The sequence below is a fragment of the Lampetra fluviatilis genome, chromosome 10, assembly GCF_964198595.1.
Source record: "Lampetra fluviatilis chromosome 10, kcLamFluv1.1, whole genome shotgun sequence".
Lineage (NCBI taxonomy): Eukaryota > Metazoa > Chordata > Hyperoartia > Petromyzontiformes > Petromyzontidae > Lampetra > Lampetra fluviatilis.
The window spans coordinates 15,726,590-15,746,679 of NC_136284.1; the positions used below are offsets into that span (position 1 = coordinate 15,726,590).

Sequence of the window (20,090 nt, forward strand, 5' to 3'; positions counted from 1 at the left end):
TGACGTGAAGATAGCACAGACAGAGATGACGTGAAGATAGCACAGACAGAGATGACGTGAAGATAGCACAGACAGAGATGACGTGAAGATAGCACAGACAGAGATGACGTGAAGATAGCACAGACAGGCAGACGTCGTGGGAGCGGAGCCAGGCCACGTGGCTCGCTGGAGACAAATTGATTCCCAGCAACTGGAGGAGGAGATTGTGTTGCGAAGGTTGGGTTGCAGAAACAGTTGCATGAATTGAAATGGAGAAAACATCTTGAACCACCTCCTTATATTTGCTGGGGGAAAAAGTTAATTGTAGCACCCAATGGCGTATGAACTCCACAAAGTGTTACACGAGCTTAATGAAGAAGGCTGCCGTGCACAGAGTTGATGGAGCGATGAAACGAGCTCGTGTGGAGCTCTTGAGATGACCGTTCAAGACCTTCGATCGCGGGAGATGACAGCGGCTTGGGATGGCCTTCTTTCAACAGTATATTGATCATGGCTGATGATGAATTTCCAGTTATCAATTCCGTGACATGACATATTTAAAGGTGGTCGTGCAATACAACCCATAGGCTCTGCAACACTGCCGTGAAAGGGCAGAAAATTGGCTTCACTCTCGCACGAAAAAAACCCCACGACAAGATTGCAGATGAGCACAAGGTGACCTGGTTTATCGGGTGTTTTATTAAAAGAAAAATTCACTGACCACGAATTTACAAGCGCTCGGCGTTGAGTGGGCGTGTGAGCGGTGAGGTTGAACTGCTTCGTCGCAGTGATGGCAGGCCAGACACTCGTGACTAGTTGCCCACGATGGAATGTTCGACAATTTAAGAAATCGCGTTACTAAATCTCTCACACTCGCAATATTCTTGCCAGTTTCACTTGTTGCCCTGTCAACGAAAAGGCTCAGTTCCAAATCAGTTGGACTTTGCAATGGAGATGGGAATTGGGCCGGAATGCCCTTGGATGTTAGGGTGGCTACGAATCCAACTGCAGCAACGCAGAGTGATCACAGCTGATGGCAATGATGATAGTGATTCGATCATGTACCGATGTCGAAGCAATACTCGCCACAATGCTTACAGGAAGAGTGAACAGGAAGACATTGTAGGGGCTTGAGGATAAATGTAAAAAGCAGCGATCTATTTTTAGCCAAGAGTTGGCAATTCCATTGAGGAAGCCCGACTTCTTTCAAGACCATTGTGATGGCCCGGGCTCTGCAGTGTGCGGCTGCCACTGCAGTTACCGCTCCGTGTATTCCTGATCAGACTCCTCGGCGAGACGTCTCATGTGCATGGAATGAAGCTGGGCATTCCTCACGTGGCTAGGAGATGTTAACTACCTCGCCTGGTATGAAGGAGGTCGTGGGCTCGATCTCGACCCTGACGCCTGCTGCTGCTGTGTATTTGGAGTTGGCGTGTCTCTCTCCCTGTGGTCGTGTGGATTTTTCTCTGAGTCGTCCGGTGTTTCCCTCCACATTTAGAAACCCGCATTTACAAGTGTTTGGCTGCTGTACATTTCCACGTGATAAGCCACTTCGCTGAGTTATTCTTTGTGGCCAGGTCGCTTCTGAAAAAGAGCTCTAAAGCTCAGTGGGCCTTACCTTGTAAAACAAATTGAGTTTAGTTGTACGAGTATGCTGAGATTGTTGGTGTCCCACAGTACAGGTCGCTCCCTCTGACTCATGGACGGTATCAAATACCCGATGTCCACTGGCACATCCGAGCCAGCGCAGGACTCAGCCCACGCCGAGCTGCGACACATCCGTGATACGCTAGCCTCACGAGACATCTGAATCTGGCTCGGGGCAAGAAGGGCCTGGAGCGGCCACTGACGCATTCATTGCACGCGATGTCCGTAAACAGAACGTGAGGAGGACGCGCCGTCACGTCGCGCCGTGACGTCGGTGGCGCGGCTCGGCTTGCGCAGTGGACAGACAACCCGACCCGTGCCGAGGCGCGATGGCCTCGGCTCGGCTCGGCTGTGGGAGGCAGTTACTCGCCGAGTCCCATCACCCCCAAAGTCTCGTGACATGATTATTTTCGGGTGGAATGACATTAATATGACTAAGCTACGCACGTGACCATTTGAGGTAGTTAAATACTACAACACAGACAGGGATACAGGGCGATGTGGACTCTCAATAATGACTCTTGATTTTCAGTGATCAGTGATTTTTGGTGATAAAAAATACATTAATGTTCGTAAATTATACAATGTGTTCCTAACCACGAGCATATAAAATACAACCTGATTCGTTGGAAATTAAGTTGTATGCCAGGGGACTTTTAATTGCTCCCAAGTTAGAAGATGCGGTGCCAACTATACACACAAGTGGGACCATTTTTGTTCTACCAGCATCAAAGTCTGATAAAATAAGAACAGGTTCGCTGTTCGACTTTTGGCGTTCTCTGGCCTGACACTGGTGAGACTGGGCCCTGACGAAAGCTGTCTCTAAATCAGTTTCAAAGACGATGCATCATATCATTATCAGAGCAGGTTTGTCTGCATGTTCACCACCAATACTAAGTGTGCTCAATGCAGACTTGGTGCCTTGCAAAAGGTTTCTATTTGGCGTTTGAACATCCTGTTTTATTGCCATAAAGAAAAAAAACCTATTGTTACGTATCCACATACACGTCAGTAGCACGACACAGTTACACGACGTTTCGCAATACGCCTCAAGCAGGTATACGGCTATGCGGTGCGCTCAGGGCCGAGACGGATGTGAATTACATCTCAGAGGCGGATATATTCCCACCTTCAGTAAGTAGACTGCGAGTTCCAAAAGAGAGGCGACCTATTTTTTTGTTACAAAAAGGTTGAGATGCTCCTCCTGCCCACACTGCCACGGGGATCAGCGGTGGACTGTCGAGAGCGAGGCTCGCGGGTGACTACAGCACGGTGGACTGTCGCGAGCGAGGCTCGCGGGTGACTACAGCACGGTGGACTGTCGAGAGCGAGGCTCGCGGGTGACTACAGCACGGTGGACTGTCGAGAGCGAGGCTCGCGGGTGACTACAGCACGGTGGACTGTCGAGAGCGAGGCTCGCGGGTGACTACAGCACGGTGGACTGTCGAGAGCGAGGCTCGCGGGTGACTACAGCACGGTGGACTGTCGCGAGCGAGGCTCGCGGGTGACTACAGCACGGTGGACTGTCGAGAGCGAGGCTCGCGGGTGACTACAGCACGGTGGACTGTCGAGAGCGAGGCTCGCGGGTGACTACAGCACGGTGGACTGTCGCGAGCGAGGCTCGCGGGTGACTACAGCACGGTGGACTGTCGAGAGCGAGGCTCGCGGGTGACTACAGCACGGTGGACTGTCGAGAGCGAGGCTCGCGGGTGACTACATCACGGTGGACTGTCGAGAGCGAGGCTCGCGGGTGACTACATCACGGTGGACTGTCGAGAGCGAGGCTCGCGGGTGACTACATCACGGTGGACTGTCGAGAGCGAGGCTCGCGGGTGACTACAGCACGGTGGACTGTCGCGAGCGAGGCCCGTGGGTGACTACATCACGGTGGTCTGCTCCTGCTGGCTGCACGACAGCTGCGTGCCCGCGCTGCTGCCGCGGAGCAGCAGCGAGACCCGCGTGTTGCTGCCGCCGCCGCCGCCGCCGCTGCCGGCCGCGTGCTGCTGCTGCTGCTGGCGCTGCTGCTTGGAGCTCTGCACGAGGAGACGCTCCGATCGCCAGCCGCGCCACTTCCGCCTCAGCTCCAGCTGCACCTGCACAGAAGCCGGCGAGGCGCGTTCACGCCGGAGCAAGCCGCAGGTGGAACACGACAAATACCCCCCCCCCCCTCCCCCTATAGCCTGGACAGGCTGCTGGGGCAAGTGCTGTGAGCGAGCAGCACCTGCGAAGGCCGGCACTGTGGCACACCGGGGGCTGGGTGGCCAGCACCACGCCCGACCGCCTTTGTTTCCCCAGTGGCGACGTTCACACACTGTACCAGGTACTCATTCGAGGCCGAGTCGACCTAAGGGAGGCCCAGGACCGGTTCACCGTGGTTCGTGACACAGACGGGATCACCGACATAACGTGCGCGAGAGTTGCAGTGTGAATGTGTGCGGTGCCCCCTCACCTCGCCGTTGAGGAAGCAGTAGAGGAGCGCCACGACGAAGCCCTGCGTGGACACGCAACAGCGGCGAGCGCACGGATCACACTCGGGCCCGGGTCGCTTGCCAGCCACAAGCCGCGTCTCGTTACAGCGGGTGCTGCCACCGAATGAACGCCGATAGAATCATTCGCTTGCCCAGAAGGCCGTGGGGCCAATGGGTCGTGTAAGGGATATTGGCCACGCAAGCCAGAGAGAATGCTTACCGATTCCAATTTACAAACTTGCGGGTGAACGTGAGCACGTGTCTCAAGTAGAATAAAAAACAAACACAGTGGGGCGCTCAGGGCCTCTCTGCGTCTCTGGGAGAGATGCAGCACAGGTTTGGTGGCGATGCGGAGCCTCGTGGTGTCCAGGCCATGACCCCAAGCAGTGGAGATTTTATTGTTTTGTTAATGTCACAATTTCGTGAGCAATATTATCCACAATAAAGTTGTCTGGGTTCGTAAATGTGTCGTAAACCCACTTCCACCCGACACAGCCAATGAGTGAGGTTTGTCACAACACGTGCCAATGAGTTAGTGACTACTTCACTACACCGGCTGTGTGTGGAGAGCAAACCCAGCGAAACATTTACAATTCGAGGGAACGACGTTTCGCTGGTGATTGCAACAAATCAGCATCATCAGGCGATTGCCGGAATCGCGAAGAAGTCTTCCTGCTTCCTGTCTGCAACCACCTCACCAGTGAGTCCTGGCCAGTAATAATCCCTTTTATGCAAAACATAATTAAATAATCTATTAAAATAATTAATAATAGTTTTGTATTCCCCATGAGATTACGGTTGGCGAGATAATGAACCTCAGCTCGCTATTCTCCGGCTACATCTGATTTAAGTGTGAATTCTTGACCATTAAAAATTATGAATTACAATTCTACATCCCGCGCCGACACCAACCACAGGCCTTGTGGATGAGACGATGACGAGTAGAGGATGTTCGTTCTGGAGATAAATGAACGGTGGTTTAGCTTTGGAGGCGTTGTGCGTTCTCCATAACGCTCAGGCGAAGTCGAGACAAATCCCCCCGCGGGTATCCCCATCCTAGGCCAGAGATATCTTCTTGATCTCAAGAAATAACTAAGACGGGAAATTGTATTTGACCTTGGGAGAGGAGATGTGTGAATGTTCGTGTTCGCACATGACTGCCGCCGTGAAGGCGTTCAAATTCTATGCATTTAAATCACATTTTATAAGCGTCTATTTATTCACAAATTACCTTGCAGTGTTGCCAAAAATCGCGTGTTATTGCTTTGCATTTAAACAGCGATGTCTACTACATTGTCGTGTTTTTAATGAGAGCGGACAATTACCGCGGGCTTCCATTCCCAAAGGTAATAAAACATAATCGTTGGCGACTATAAATGGCACGCTCTAAACAAAGAAGCGTTTTGCAAATCCGCCTGCGACGCCACGTGACTGCATGCCGCACAACGCCTCCACGCATTGATCAGCGGCCAAATGCACATCAGCGGTGTCAGTGACTGGGACACCATACATAGTAGCTGGCGTTATTAATATGTAACCCGACCCGCACTGCCGGCAACCCCCCCACAGTCCCTCCTCCTGCTCCTGCTGCTCCTGCTGCTGCCCCCACGCTCCCGAGTCACCTGGAACGACCCGAGCGCGAGCTCCAGGTAGAGGCGCGTGCGCGTCGCCAGCTCGCCCGCCTCGTCGGGGAAGAAGGCGAACACCGCGTAGTGGACGCCGAACAGCGGGATGAGCAGCAGCGTCGACTTGGCGAGGCGCCTGCACCCCCGAGCGCGCGCACGGCACCCCGTGAACGCGCGCACGGCACCCCGTGAACGCGCGCACGGCACCCCGTGAACGCGCGCACGGCACCCCGTGAACGCGCGCACGGCACCCCGTGAACGCGCGCACGGCACCCCGTGAACGCGCGCACGGCACCCCGTGAACGCGCGCACGGCACCCCGTGAACGCGCGCACGGCACCCCGTGAACGCACAGGAACAAAGACCCCCCCCCCCATTCCCCGTGCAGGGTACGAGCGCGCTTGGGGCTGAGTGGTGTTGGGCGAGCGCTGGAGCAGCAGCAGCAGCGGCAGCGTCTCGGCGGCAGCAGCCCGGTAGATGGGGCCGCGCGCTCGTGAGTCGCGCCAAGTGAACATTTAGAGGTGGCACAGCTGTGGGAAGGACTAGCATAGACATTCATTGTTGTAGCTATTTTATAATAATATAACATAACAGATATATCCCTTCCTAACACAAGGAACACCAACTGGGCTTCCTGGTATCCAGCTGAAGTGCTCTGTTAATTTTAATTATACACATGTTGAACTTCTTTCGCACCGTATGTAGCCAACCGCGCTTATTGGAAGTGCATAATCAACCGTTGTAATTGCGCATATACAGTACCGGATAACGTCACTGGTTATAGTGTTGTTAATTTAAAGTTTGCTTTGTAAATGTTATCAGACTGACTCATGCACATGCATTCAACACCACAGCCGCAGTTCACACACGAGAAAACAAAGACAAAGACCCCCGTATAGCCTTAACAGACTGTTGTGGCAAGTGCTGCTAGCGAGTCCCTATGAAGGCTGGCACAGCACACGAGGGAGTGGGTGGCAATGTTTACATATCGCACTAGGTATTTATTTGAGGCTGAATAGACCTAGGGGAGGCCCATTACCGATTCAAATATGCCCCACACACTCACCCACTCACCCACCCACTCACACACTCATCCACTCACACACTCACCGACTCACACACTCACCCACTCACACACTCACACACTCACCCACCCACTCACACATTCATCCACTCACTTACTCACCGACTCACACACTCACACACTCACTCACTCACCCACTCACACACTCACCCACTCACTCACTCATTCACACACTCACACACTCACCGACTCACACACTCACCCACTCACCCACCCACTCACACACTCACACACTCACCCACTCACTCACCCACTCACTCACTCACACACTAATCCACTCACACATTCATCCACTCACACACTCACTCACCGACTCACCCACTCACTCACACATTTATCCATTCACACACTCACACACTCACACACTCACCGACTCACCCACTCACTCACTCACTCACACACTCACCGACTCACCCTTTCTGCTTTGGCCTTCGCAACGTCTCAGCTTTGGAATCCCGTCCCATCATCCATCATCCCTACTCCCATCATTCCTACTCCCATCATCCCTACTCCCAATCTCTTATGAATCACCTTGCTCAATTCTATAGATGTTCGCTCTTATCTATTACGACTTTTATTGTGTTATTCTTTACTCTGCTCGGCACTTGACATTATGGGCCTGCGATCAGCAACTGTGTTAACATAATAATATATAGTCACGCTACAAAACTGATAAATGTAATGGCTAATCAATGTGCATTGATTAATTGTGTTGGTTTATGCGGTAACAAGCATTCAGCCATCAGCTGTTTTTTTTTAAATGACCGGAGGACATTGGTCAACGATTGAACGTCCCAGCAACAACATCAGCACGTCGCAGACACTGAGGAGCGAACACAGTTGAGGAAAAATAAGAAGAAGTTTTACCCTTTCTGGCAAAAAACACGTGTTAAGATGTTCAAAAACACCAAAGAGATACCATGTGCAAGGCATCATGCCTGCATTACCCACACATACTTGTGGCAAAACGTTCAAACAAACATGCTCTATACTCTTTGGTTCTTTCGGCAAAGTCACGTAGGTATAAAATAAAATGAATCACGACGTTTCGGGCGCAACACAAACGTCCGTCATCAGGTGATGTCGTGATTTATTTTATTTTCTACCTACGTGACTTTACCGAAAGAACCAAAGAGTATGGATTCCTGTAGTCACGAAAGCTTCAAACATGCTCTGATACGACATGGGGCATTGTCTTTGCAACTGATTGACCTGTACCAGAGACAGTCTTCTTCATGGCCTTGCCTCCCAGTGTTCGAGCAGAGCTCGCCAGAAGGCGAGCAGCACAGAGACAATGCCAGTATCAGAGCACTTCGAGCTCGCGTCGAGGAAAACAACATTCAAGCCACGCGCCATCCAAGTCACACGATCGGCACCATCGACCTCGCAGCACCGTGCAGGGCTGGAGCGCACATCTCGGACACGGAGGCGCCCCGTGGCGGGGGCTCGCTCCCCCCATCGAGGCGTTGACGCATGACTAACCACAGTGCACGTCTTTCCATGACAAAACATTCTCTCAATATGTAAATAATGGGGTTTTCCCGCACGCAAATACAATTTTTAGCGCTCGCGAACGTATACATTAATGATTCTGGGAAAGCGTATTGTGTAATCGTAACCCCTCCACAACTCTGAAAATGGTTCATTGCAAAAACAGTAGCACAATCATTAACTATGCAATTGAGTGGCCAAGCAACCTTGAAAATACAATTGAGCTCAATTCACGTTTCAATGGGAGAATGTGTGCCTATTGTTGTGTTCTTGTCCATGGAAGAAGCCCTCTTGAGATACAGAGCCCTTGTTTTTGCCACAGAGGGCAGCGAATCCTGGGGAACACAGAGCTACTGCCTCACAGTCGTGAGGGCAGCGTGGGGAGTCTCCTTAGAGTCGTGAGGGCAGCGTGGGGACTCCCCTTAGAGTCGTGAGGGCAGCGTGGGGACTCCCCTTAGAGTCGCGAGGGCAGCATGGGGACTCCCCTTAGAGTCGTGAGGGCAGCGTGGAGACTCCCCTTAGAGTCGTGAGGGCAGCGTGGGGACTCCCCTTAGAGTCGTGAGGGCAGCGTGGGGAGTCTCGAGGGAGATCACGACAGCACTCCCGTGGCGAACTACGTGACCCCCGCGGCAACGGGAATGAAAATAAAACATAAACTGTGACTCGATGGGAAGCGAATTGAGCTCAAGTGATGGGACGTGAGCCAAGTGGTGGGATCGAGGTCATGGGGTGGGATTTGAGCCATGGGAATGGGGAAGGGAGTGAACCGTTGTTACGCGCACGCATGCACATGGTTGCATTAATTGATACTAAACTCATTTATTTACTAGGTAAAAGGTAAAGCCCGCCGAGCTTTTTAGCTCAATTCAGAGGGAACCTGGCCACGCATGTTTACTCATCAAAGTGGGAATATCGAGCAGCCAATTCATCTCAACGCACGTTTCTCAATGTGGAGGGCAGACGCGTAGGACCACGTGACCACCACGGGAAGAGAGAGAGAGACACGCGAACTCCAGACTTACACGAGTCACGGCTCGGGATGTCACCCACCACCTCCCGCGTTACAGGCGACCGGGATGACGTCTCCTCGTCACCACGTGACAAATACATTGAAGTAATTCGATTGCCACGAAAGGGTATGGTCATTCGATTCAAGCATCTTTTTCACACAGTTTTTTTTGCGCGCCATTAGTATTACTTCACAATTAACTGCGTCTAGTTTGGTCCAGATTCTTGAGCAGAGCAGCGGCACAATTGTCCGGTGCACTGCAGGAGGAACTCAGTGACCAGAGCTCGATTCTGGCCACGGGGAGCCACGGCATCGCGCAGAGCCTCGCGGGGCCAGAACGCGTCTCAGACGCAGCGCGGTCCCAGTCGCCGCCAGGCGGCGTGCGAGAGGCAGTGGCGATGCCACCCGCACACATTCACGCGCATGTGCGATGTCTGAGCTGAGCTCATCGCTCCTCTTCGCTCCCTGTGGGGCACACGGCCGCGACAAAGCCCACGCCGTGGCGGACGGCCTTTAGCAGCTTTCTCCGCCTGAACCCAAGACAGGCCCATGGTCTTAAGTTGGTTTATTTGCAATGTCTGACGTTCTCATTATTGATCATTCCTGAAGATGCTTGACCCATTGTCAAATTAAATGTCGTACCTAAATTGAGCTGTGAGAATCGTTCTTCAGCGCACCGCTGAGTGAGCCCAAATGAGAACAATCAGCGCGTTAAACGCTTGCACACGTGACAATCGTTTGGCTGTGTTAGGTGGTGGAGGGTCTTAATGACACAAATGTGGCCGGATCATTACGTAGCCTAAGCAGGAAATAGATTTCGAATTGATTCATGTTCACGTTTGGCTCCTCCATTCCATAATCAATTGTATGCTCTCTATGTAAAGGTTAGGTGGGATTAGGGGTTGATAGGTCATCAGTATTTGAAGTACTTTTTTCTCGTTATTTATGTATTTATCTTTTAGTGTTTTATTTGCTAAGTAGTGGGGTTTTGTTTTGTATCATCTGTGTAAGGAACTCGCTAATTGATGTGCAGCGTTGTGGGATGCAATTGCATGAATGGCGCTGGATAAAGTGAAATTATTATTTTCAACATCACCATCTTCCTTTGTCATCATTAGAACTATCATCGTCGTAATCATCATCACCGCCACAATTATCATCATCATCATAATTGTCAACATCGCATGAAAACAAACGCCACGTGGACCGGGCCCTCATTGTCCAGGAACGCCGTTGACGACCGATGCCGCACGCGAGAGGCCGACATCGCGTCCACGTATTAATTCTAGATTTGAAGCTTTCGTGACTGCAAGGATTCATACTCTTAGGGTTTTTCGGTAAAGTCACGTAGGAAAAAAATAAAAATAAAATGTATTAATGTTTATTTTATTTTTTACCTACGTGACTTTAATTTAATTTTTTACCTACGTGACTTTACCGCAAAAACCTAAGAGTATCGCGTCCACGATTCATCGCGGGGGGTGCCACTGACTTGTAGTGGTGGTTGCTGCGTGCTCCTCGGACGAGCGGCGAGCGCAGCTTCTTGAGCAGCATGTGGATGATGCTCACGAAGAGGGAGAAGTTGATCTGGCAGCACACGCGACCAGACGATCGTTAGGCGCGCGCTGCAGAACCTGGCCACGGCGAGGTTCTGACGGCTCGCCAGCTCGTCAGAACCTCGGGGGTGCCGCCGTGTCGACCGCGACTCGCACCAGGGCCCTTCCCAGCTCGCATCGGGCGCGCACAGCCGAGGTCTTTGCACGAATGTTTGTTCAGGACACGAGAACGAAACGCAGCGCCAGGAGGAACAATACACGAAAAATGTTCGGAAAAAGCCACTTTCCACACGGAATGTTTGTATACTGCAGAGGGCATTGCCAGGCTACATTAAAGCCTGGAGCTCTGCTTTGACCCAAACTGTGACGAGATCGCGGTTCATTGCCGGCCGTGTTATAAACGCGCCTTGCGTGTATTTCTACGGCTCACTGCGATAGTTCTGAACAGTTAAGGACTGTTAAGTCACCGAAGGCCGTGCTCACAGCCTGGCGCTCAATTCCAACAAAACAACCCCCACGCCACCGACGCCTCCTCCACGGGCGACACGGACGGCGACGAGCATCTCCGACGTCCGTGGGAGCAGCGCGCGACCGCGACTGCTGCCCACCAGGATGGAGAGCAGAATGGGGCCCTTGATGATCCACCAGGGCAGCGTGCTGCCATTCGTGTCCCAGCAGCTGCCACGCACACGCACGCACACAAACAAAGACCGCCCCGTGTAGACTGAACACACTCGGGGCAAGTGCAGTTAGCGAGTAGCAACCTATGAAGGTCGGCACGGCACACGAGGGGATGGGTGGCCAGCACCGCACCCGACCGCCTTTGTTTCCCCAGTGGCGGTGATTTTTACACACCGCACCAGGTACTCAATTGAGTCTGAATCAACCTACTCACACACACGCATGCAACCCAGAGACAGGTCATACGTATGTATGTAGAACTTCTTTCGCACCGTACGTAGCCAACAATGCTGATCAGTGTAGGTGGCTACACCGCAGCTAGTCGAGCGGCAAGGCACACGTGGTGGGTTATGGCCAGTGTGGAGGAGAAGTAGGCCAAAGTACAATATTGAGGTGTGCTCCCAAGAGCTCCCCCGAGTGGAGGTCCTTCTGCACCTTCACCCCGCCACACGCCCCTTCATTCCTCGGGGCTGTTGTGTTGAGTCTGCTCTCCTACTCCCGCACCTCCGATTCGCACGGTTGGCTACATCGCACGGCGCGAAACAAGTTCAACATACTCACATTGTCTAACTGGTAAACTATTAACCATGATAATTGGTTTTTTACCCTTTTATCTGGCAACAAAACTGACACCTTTTTTAACAAGGAGTCATGTTTGCATTGACCACAATACCTGCAGTCGGAATGCAAACAAAAAAAACACAACTATGATAATGTATGCACCGTGGACCAATCAATTTCAAGGACAGTGCATACATTATCAGAGTTATGTTTTTTTTTGCATTCCGACTGCAGGTATTGTGGTCAATGCAAACATGACTCCTTGTTAAAAAAAGGTGTCAGTTTTGTTGCCAGATAAAAGGGTAAAAAACCAATTATCATATTTTGCTACTGGCAAATGAGGTTCCAATGGTGTAAACTATTAACCAGTTGAGGCAATTCAATGCAAAGCGCGTCGAGCACGTTTCGGATGCCTGACCGGCACCGTGGGCTGCCCGTGTTCGGCGTGAAGAGCCCGCGCGTGCGGCGCTCACCCCGTGTCCTCCAGCAGAAGGCGCGAGGCCACCCAGGCCAGGGCGCACAGCGCGGGGGCTCCTGCGCACACGCGGGACAACTCAACTTGACCTCGCCCGGCATCGCCGCCTCGCGCCGTAGTTTGGCTGTGAGTGCGCACGCACACACGCACGCACACACGCACGCACGCACGACTTGTCACCGCGCACGCGTGCTGCGCTCACCCCAGCCGAAGGCGATGTAGCAGTAGAAGTAAGTCCGCTCGGGGAAGAAGGCGACGAGCAGCAGCGTGTGCAGGTAGAGGCCCTCGACCAGCAGCCAGCTGAAGTTGACCACGATGCAGTACTGGAAGAACACCATGGCCAGCTTGCACCACGGCTGGGGCAACGGGGGGCGGCACAAGCGGGCGGGGGGGGGGGAGAAGCTGAAACGGAAGTGGCGCGAAGGCGGCGTGCACGGCGTCACCCGGCACCGTGGAGGCGAGGGTTGGTGGATCACGCCAAGGTCGTGACAGCTGTGGGCACCGATGTCACCACCTCGTGGCCTGCCAGGGAACGTCGGCAGCGCAGCGCGTGGGCAAACTTCCATCGGTGGGGGCACCGCGCGTGACCCCCTTGGCACGCGGCGCCTCGGGGCAGGCCACGTGTGAGAAGACTCGTGGACGGAGTTGGTGAAAACATCGCCATGTAGGACCGTAAAGCTTGGACAACTGTTGGCACCAATTCTGGCTGCCTTACCACTTGCCTGTGGTGTTTCAGCATCTCTGAATCATTTTAAACCATATTATAAGCACGAACTCTTTATTTCTATGCACTACAAACTGCTGTATACAGCAGTGCCCTCAACATCAAAGCGTGACGCTACGAAGAATATTGTACTTCACTCTTGTCCTAGAATCACCAAAGGTTCGTGCTATGTTACAGCAGCTATGAAAGACTTCCCGCGCGCGTGATTGTAAAAGCACGCGCGCCTTAATGGATAATCGATTTCATCTCCATCATCCACCGCTTATGTTGCTCATGGTGTGACGACGCCACCAGCCGTTAGCGAAATGAACGACGGTATTTTTTTGTTTAAAGGTATTACACGGACACTGTCGAAGATAACGAAATAAAAACACGGCATGAGTCACGTCAATGCCACGCTTGATGTGAAGTGGGCCACGTGACCACGTGGCCACGTGGACGCCTCCCAGCGCGGAGAGGGCCCCGCTCACGCGCGCCAGGCGCAGCTCCCGGGTCTCGAGGAGTCTCGAACGAGCGACGGGGGCGGGGCGGTGGGGGGTGATGGGGGGTGATGGGGGGGGGTGATGGGATGGGGGTGATGGGGGGTGATGGGGGTGGTGATGGGGGGGGGGTGATGGGGGGGTGATGGGGGGGTGATGGGAGGGGTGATGGGGGGGGGGTGATGGGGTGGTGATTGGGGGGGTGATGGGAGGGGTTATGGGGGGGTGATGGGAGTGGTGATGGGGGGGGGTGATGGGGGGGTGATGGGGGTGGTGATGGGGGGGGGGTGATGGGAGGGGTTATGGGGGGGTGATGGGGGGGTGATGGGGGTGGTGATGGGGGGGGGGTGATGGGGGTGGTGATCGGGGGTGATGGGGGGGGACATTACAGCTCCATCGTGCGGTTACATCCACAAGTAATGGCCATGTCCGCATCGATCAATACGACACTCGAATCTCTCCTCTCTCGCGGTGAAATCGAGATGCGACTGCGACAGACGATGGCAGGTTGCTGTAGTCAGAGCCACGTTGCATGGAACATTGCAGAAGATCGCTCGCGACCGTCAGCAACGCAACAGTTGCGGTGTTGCCCAATCCACTCCGCCTGTTCACGCAGTCACACAGCGCGTTTAAACTCTGCAAATCAGTCACTCGAAATATCCATCATCACCACCACCATCATCATCACCATCATCATCACCATCATCACCATAATCACCATCATCATCACCATCATCATCACCATAATCGCCATCATCACCATCATCATCACCATCATCACCATTATCACTATCAAAATCACCATCATCACCATCATCATCATCACCATCATCACCATCATCACCACCATCATCATCATCACTATCTTCGCCATCATCACCATCATCGCCATCATCACCACCATCACCATCATTACCACCATCGCCACCATCGCTATCACCGCCATCATCACCATCGTCACCATCATAATCACCATCATTATCACCATTATCACCACCATCATGTCCTGTACTCATAGTGTGTCCTGCACTCATCGTATTCATGCCGACGGTGCAGGTCACCCTCCTTGGCGGCGGGCAGAGCTGGCGAGCAGCAGCCCCCTGCCCACAGCCCCCTGCCCACAGCCCCCTGCCCCGGGCTAATGTCACATTGACGCCGCGGTCTACCCACACGGTCCACCCGCACGGTCCACTCCGCATTCTTGAACAGGGAAATTGAGTTTTCAGGTCCAGACGGCGTGCAGCCGTGTCGACACGGGCAACATCAGTTTGTGTCTATTTGTTTGTGTTTCTCCCTTGTGAGGGACTCTGTAGGATGAACGTTGAGATGTATAAGTGGCACGGCGTGACCAGCAAGGTCTGCATGATCTCTACTAAGTTAGGGCACATGACAAGGGGCTGACAGGCGTGTCTCCAGTGCGCCGCGTGGAGTGGCCACGTGGGGCCGGCCTGCCCTGGGCGCTGCGCCGTGCTCCGGGTGCGGGGAGGTTCGACTCGGTGCAGGGCGCCGCTGTTACCGTGGGCGATCCGCAGTTGTCGGAGTCCTCGTTGGAGAAGAGCACGACGTCTTTCACCAGCACGGAGCAGGCCCGCAGCATGTAGGACGCGAAGAGCTGCACGTGGATGTAGTTCCTCGTGCAGCGTAACTTTCTGCAGGTGCACATACAGAGACACACACAGACACACACAGACACACACACACACAGACACACACAGACACACACACACAGAGAGACACACACTCAGACACACACACAGAGACACACACAGACACACACAGACACACACACAGAGACACACACACATAGACACACACACAGAGACACACACACACAGAGACACACACACACAGAGACACAGACACACACACAGAGAGCATCACCATCGTGCCCCGCGAGAGGTGAAGGTAGCTCTGAGTAAACAAGGCGTAGTGTTTGCTCACAGAGCGCCGCTCTTTATTTAAAAGAGCCCCACAGAGCGTGCGGTGGCAGGAGCAGAACGACTTCGCTGGGAACACCACGGGACGCCTCGCAGCCTCGCTCCCCTGGCCAGTCAGTGCCCTGGTCGGGGCCACTACGCTTGTGCCAAGCCATGTGCACCTTGAGGCCACGTGAAGTGTCGAACGCCCGCTGGCAGGAGGTCACGGGGCAGACCCAGGTGCCACGGGTCGACTGACTGAGATGACCGAGATGACTGGCTGATGCACCACCTGTGCCCCCTACTGTGCCAACTTGCTGTGCTTTAGCCACCCGGCGCTCCGCTCGTTGTTGTGAGCGTCGCTCCTCCGCCCTCCGTTGTTGTTGGAGGGCGACTGCCTCCAACTGCCCAGTAGCGTCCTTCACGAGCCTCCTCCACAGAGGCCGATCTTGACACCGCTGATACCAGTCATCGGGAAGTCCACTCGGATCCACGTCCTCCTATACCACATCACTCCATCTCTTCTCTAGCCCGTGCCGCGCCCGTTTAGCCCCCTCGATCCGGCCGAACAAAAGCTGTTTAGGCATGCGGTGGCTGGGCATGCGGGCTACATGATCCAGCCAACGCAGCCTTGCCTGCCGGAGGAGCTCACCGATTGGACTTTGCCCAGATCTTTCAAGGATTTGTGAGCTCCTCGCACAATCCAACCTGGTTAAACCCAGGATGGATCGTAGGCAGGCCAGCCTAAATGTTTCTAACCGGCGAAGATGCTCCATTAGGGGGGTTCACGTTTCGCAAGCATAGAGAAGGGAGGGAATGACTGTGGCCGAAAATACCTGAAACTTCGTGCGGAGCAACAGACCAGGTAGCTCCCACACAGTGTTACGCAACTGATGAAAATCACCGATTGGAAGTTGTGGAGGTGGAGTGTCCGATGGTATAAAATACCCAGGCAGGTGCTTAGTTTTGGTGGGGCTGATGGTAAGGCTCCACCTCTTAGTGGCACGCTCCAGTCTCAGCAGCAGCGTCTCCAACTCGTCCTCTGAATGAGCAGCTATTACCAAATCATCGGCATACATAATGTGGTTGACCAATAGGGAGCCATCCCTTGACCGCACCCGGGCATCGATCAGCCTCCCATTATATCTGTACCAAATGGAAATTCCCCCGGTACAGCTATTGAAGGCTTCACGAACTACGTGGTCAAAATAGATGTTAAATAATGTGGGAGTCAGAGGACATCCCTGTCGCACCACAAGGTTTACAGGGAATGGCTCTGACTCCCGGCCACGTAGTTTTACCCGGGCCCGCTCACCATGATGAAGGTCCTTAATGATCGTGAGTAGAGGGTCAGGGACTCCGAAAGCACGAAGAACAACCCAGAGCCCAGGCCTACTGATGGTATCATAGGCCTTGACCAGGTCAATAAAGCAGAGATGTAGGTCTTGTTGGAATTTCCTACACCTCTGCTGTAGCAGACGGACAGAAAATATGGCATCTGTGCAGGACCGCCCTTTCCTGAAACCGCATTCGGGCTCCGCAAGCCTCTCCTCAGCGTGCCTGGCAAGGCGATGTTGAATAATCCTTGCCAGGACCTTTCCCGGCACACTGAGGAGTGAGATGCCCCTGTAGTTGTTACAGTCTGTGCGGTCCCCCTTCTTAAAGAGGGGGACCACCAGGGCATCCTTCCAATCCTGCGGAACCCGTCCAGTGGTCCAGACTGTTGTTATGATGGCATATATGGCAGTCTATGCACAAACGCCACCCTCCATCAGCATTTCGCTTGGGAGATCATCTCTGCCCGGTGCCTTTCCTGGTCTCAGACTTTGGACCGCCTTCAGTACTTCCTCACCAGATGGCACCTCAGCCAGCCACTCACAGGGGGTGACTTCTTCCAATATTTGAGGCACCGCAGCCTCAGCAGGGTCATCCCCACTTTGTGCCACGATGTTTTCGTGTGTTTTTTGGCTACGTATGGTGCGAAAGAAGTTCAACATACATACAAACAGCAAGGCGCACACGATGCCCGCTACCCACCTGAAAAGGCATAGCACAAGCATGGCAGCAGACAGCAGGGCGAAGGAGAGGCTGTAGCCGACCGTGTACACCTCCTTCACGGCCAGGTAGTACAGCCTCTGTGGCGCGCACGGCAGACAGGGATCGCGTGGCACTGTTAGCAGCGCCTGCAGCTCACGCCGACACCACATCCACAACAACCTCCCATCCGAAATGCAGACGTCCGTGCTGGACACCGGCCTCGACTCTTCTGTCAGCCTGGACAGGATGCCCCGAGCCTGCCGACGGCGCGAGCCGCGGGGAAAGAGCCGCGTCCCAAACAAGGACCGCCCTGAAGACGCTTCGTGAGGTCTTCAGCGCTGAAGACGCTTCGTGAGGTCTTGAGCGCTGAAGACGCTTCGTGAGGTCTTCAGCGCTGAAGACGCTTCGTGAGGTCTTCAGCGCTGAAGACGCTTCGTGAGGTCTTCAGTTCTGGACTCTCTCTGCTGCCGCGATGGCAGTGGGCACCGCTCTCAACCGAATGAACAACAACAGGCGGAGGAATGAGTGAGAGTGGGGATATTGATTAATACATAGAATGATCAGGAACTCCACCAAACTGTGAATGCGTTGGGGCGCAAATCGTCAGGTGTCATATGACGACTGATGAGTGTCCGATACAACAGCCCTGGTGTGTGTAGTAGGACAAGCGGTCTCCACTCAGCTACCACCCCGGATGCTGCAGTGGAATGTCTCCCAACAGCAAACTTACAATCGTAGCCCTGCTGCTGCTGCTGCTGATTTCTAACGCCGTACGAAAGAAGAAGAAGACGACACCGCACCACACTTTACAATGCACAGAGCAATACACGTCAGTGCAAGGTGAACCTGCACGTTCTCGACTGGACACAGTCCAGCAAACTTGAGATCACCCGAGGTGATGAGGGAGAGAGATGATCTGGATAACAGAAACCACAGCTGACCTGGGTGTCTCGTGTCTACCAGCCACGAGACCGCGTCGTCTCACCCCCACTGTGTCCAACCTCCACACTGCAGGTCACAACAACACAATCACTCACTCACCAGCTCGCTCACTTGCTCACCCACTCACTCACCAGCTCACTCACTCACTCGCTTACTCACTCACTCACTCACCCACTCACTCACTCACCCACCCACCCACCCACTCACCCACTCACTCACTCACTAGCTCACCCACTCACTCACCGACCCACGCTGCGAGGGCTCCGCGCCGCGTGCGAGAAACGCCGCTCACCTTGTCCACGTCCGTCAGGCTCGAGTTGTCGTAGCCGCACGCCACTCCGTAGGGCGGCTCCGGCTCCGTCCACCCCTGCGCCGTGCAGCTCTGCGTCACGGCGCCTTGCGGCACAGAGACAGCGCGCTCGCGTCACGGACACGCCGCTACTGCCACCGCTGCTGCTGCTGCGTGTAAACACGCCGCGTGTAACGAAGCACACTCCCGAGCACAATGAGGGTGATGGTTTTTTTCATTACAGAGAAATGATTTACGACTCTTTGCCAAATCCACTGCTGGATAATGTCTTCCCCATTGTAGTTTTCAGTCATGGGGGTTTATCGGCCATGCTTCGCCATGCTGGTTGGTCAGTGCAAGTTGGTGAAGGGGGAATATGACCCAGGACCGATTCAGATTTAACTCGTCACTAACGTTAGCCGTGGCCAGATTTTCCGCCGTCTTGGTTCCAAAGCCTCCAGGTGACCAGCGGCTTTGGGGTTTTGATTTTAGGCCTGGGAAACAATTCCATTAATTCGATACTTCTGTTGTGCCCGATTCTTCTGGGTACATGAGGGCCGAATGGGCCTCCTTGAACGCGAGCAACATGCGCCAGAAGCGAAACGTGACGTTAACAAACTAGATACAGCACTACCACTGGGATCATTTTACGAAAAAATGTGCGCTGAATTTTTTTTGCTCAGAATAAACAGCGTGCTTGGCGGAGACAGCCTCCCAGCGAGATGTGTGCACACACACACTGGCACACACACACTGGCACACACACACTGGCACACACACACTGGCACACACACTGGCACACACACACTGGCACACACACACTGGCACACACACACTGATGCCCTCCCGCGATACCTGTGGAGCAACCCCCTGGGGTGACACCAGACTGTGGCGTGGACTTCGGATCAGTGCCTAGCTGCATGAAGCCCTCTTCGGTGCTCCCCGTGAGGGCGAGGCACAGGCGGGATGGGTCACTTACCCGAGGCACTGTGGGAGCTGCTGCAACACCTCATTAGAAAGCAACAATGAGGCGTGCAGCGATCGATTATCCCGCGCAAGTAAAATAGAAATATCAATGGTACGCTAAAGTTACGTTTAGGCTAACGGGGCAACTCCGATTTGCGCGGT

At 53.8% G+C, this 20,090-nt stretch overlaps 1 protein-coding gene across 1 annotated transcript in view; it reads right to left on the reverse strand.

Annotated features, from left to right (window-relative positions):
* Positions 1–3,503: 3,503 nt before the first annotated feature.
* LOC144934654 (vasoactive intestinal polypeptide receptor 2-like) overlaps positions 3,504–20,090 on the reverse strand; it is a 30,327-nt gene continuing 13,740 nt past the window's right edge. Inside the window, exons 6-16 of the mRNA XM_078860710.1 lie at positions 19,818–19,961; positions 18,966–19,069; positions 17,732–17,829; positions 15,295–15,427; positions 12,778–12,931; positions 12,574–12,634; positions 11,467–11,536; positions 10,795–10,889; positions 5,717–5,855; positions 4,076–4,117; positions 3,504–3,719 (exon numbers count right to left, since the gene is read on the reverse strand). Coding sequence (XP_078716836.1) covers positions 3,504–3,719; positions 4,076–4,117; positions 5,717–5,855; positions 10,795–10,889; positions 11,467–11,536; positions 12,574–12,634; positions 12,778–12,931; positions 15,295–15,427; positions 17,732–17,829; positions 18,966–19,069; positions 19,818–19,961 — 1,256 coding nt within the window. The remainder of the gene's footprint in view (positions 3,720–4,075; positions 4,118–5,716; positions 5,856–10,794; positions 10,890–11,466; positions 11,537–12,573; positions 12,635–12,777; positions 12,932–15,294; positions 15,428–17,731; positions 17,830–18,965; positions 19,070–19,817; positions 19,962–20,090) is intronic.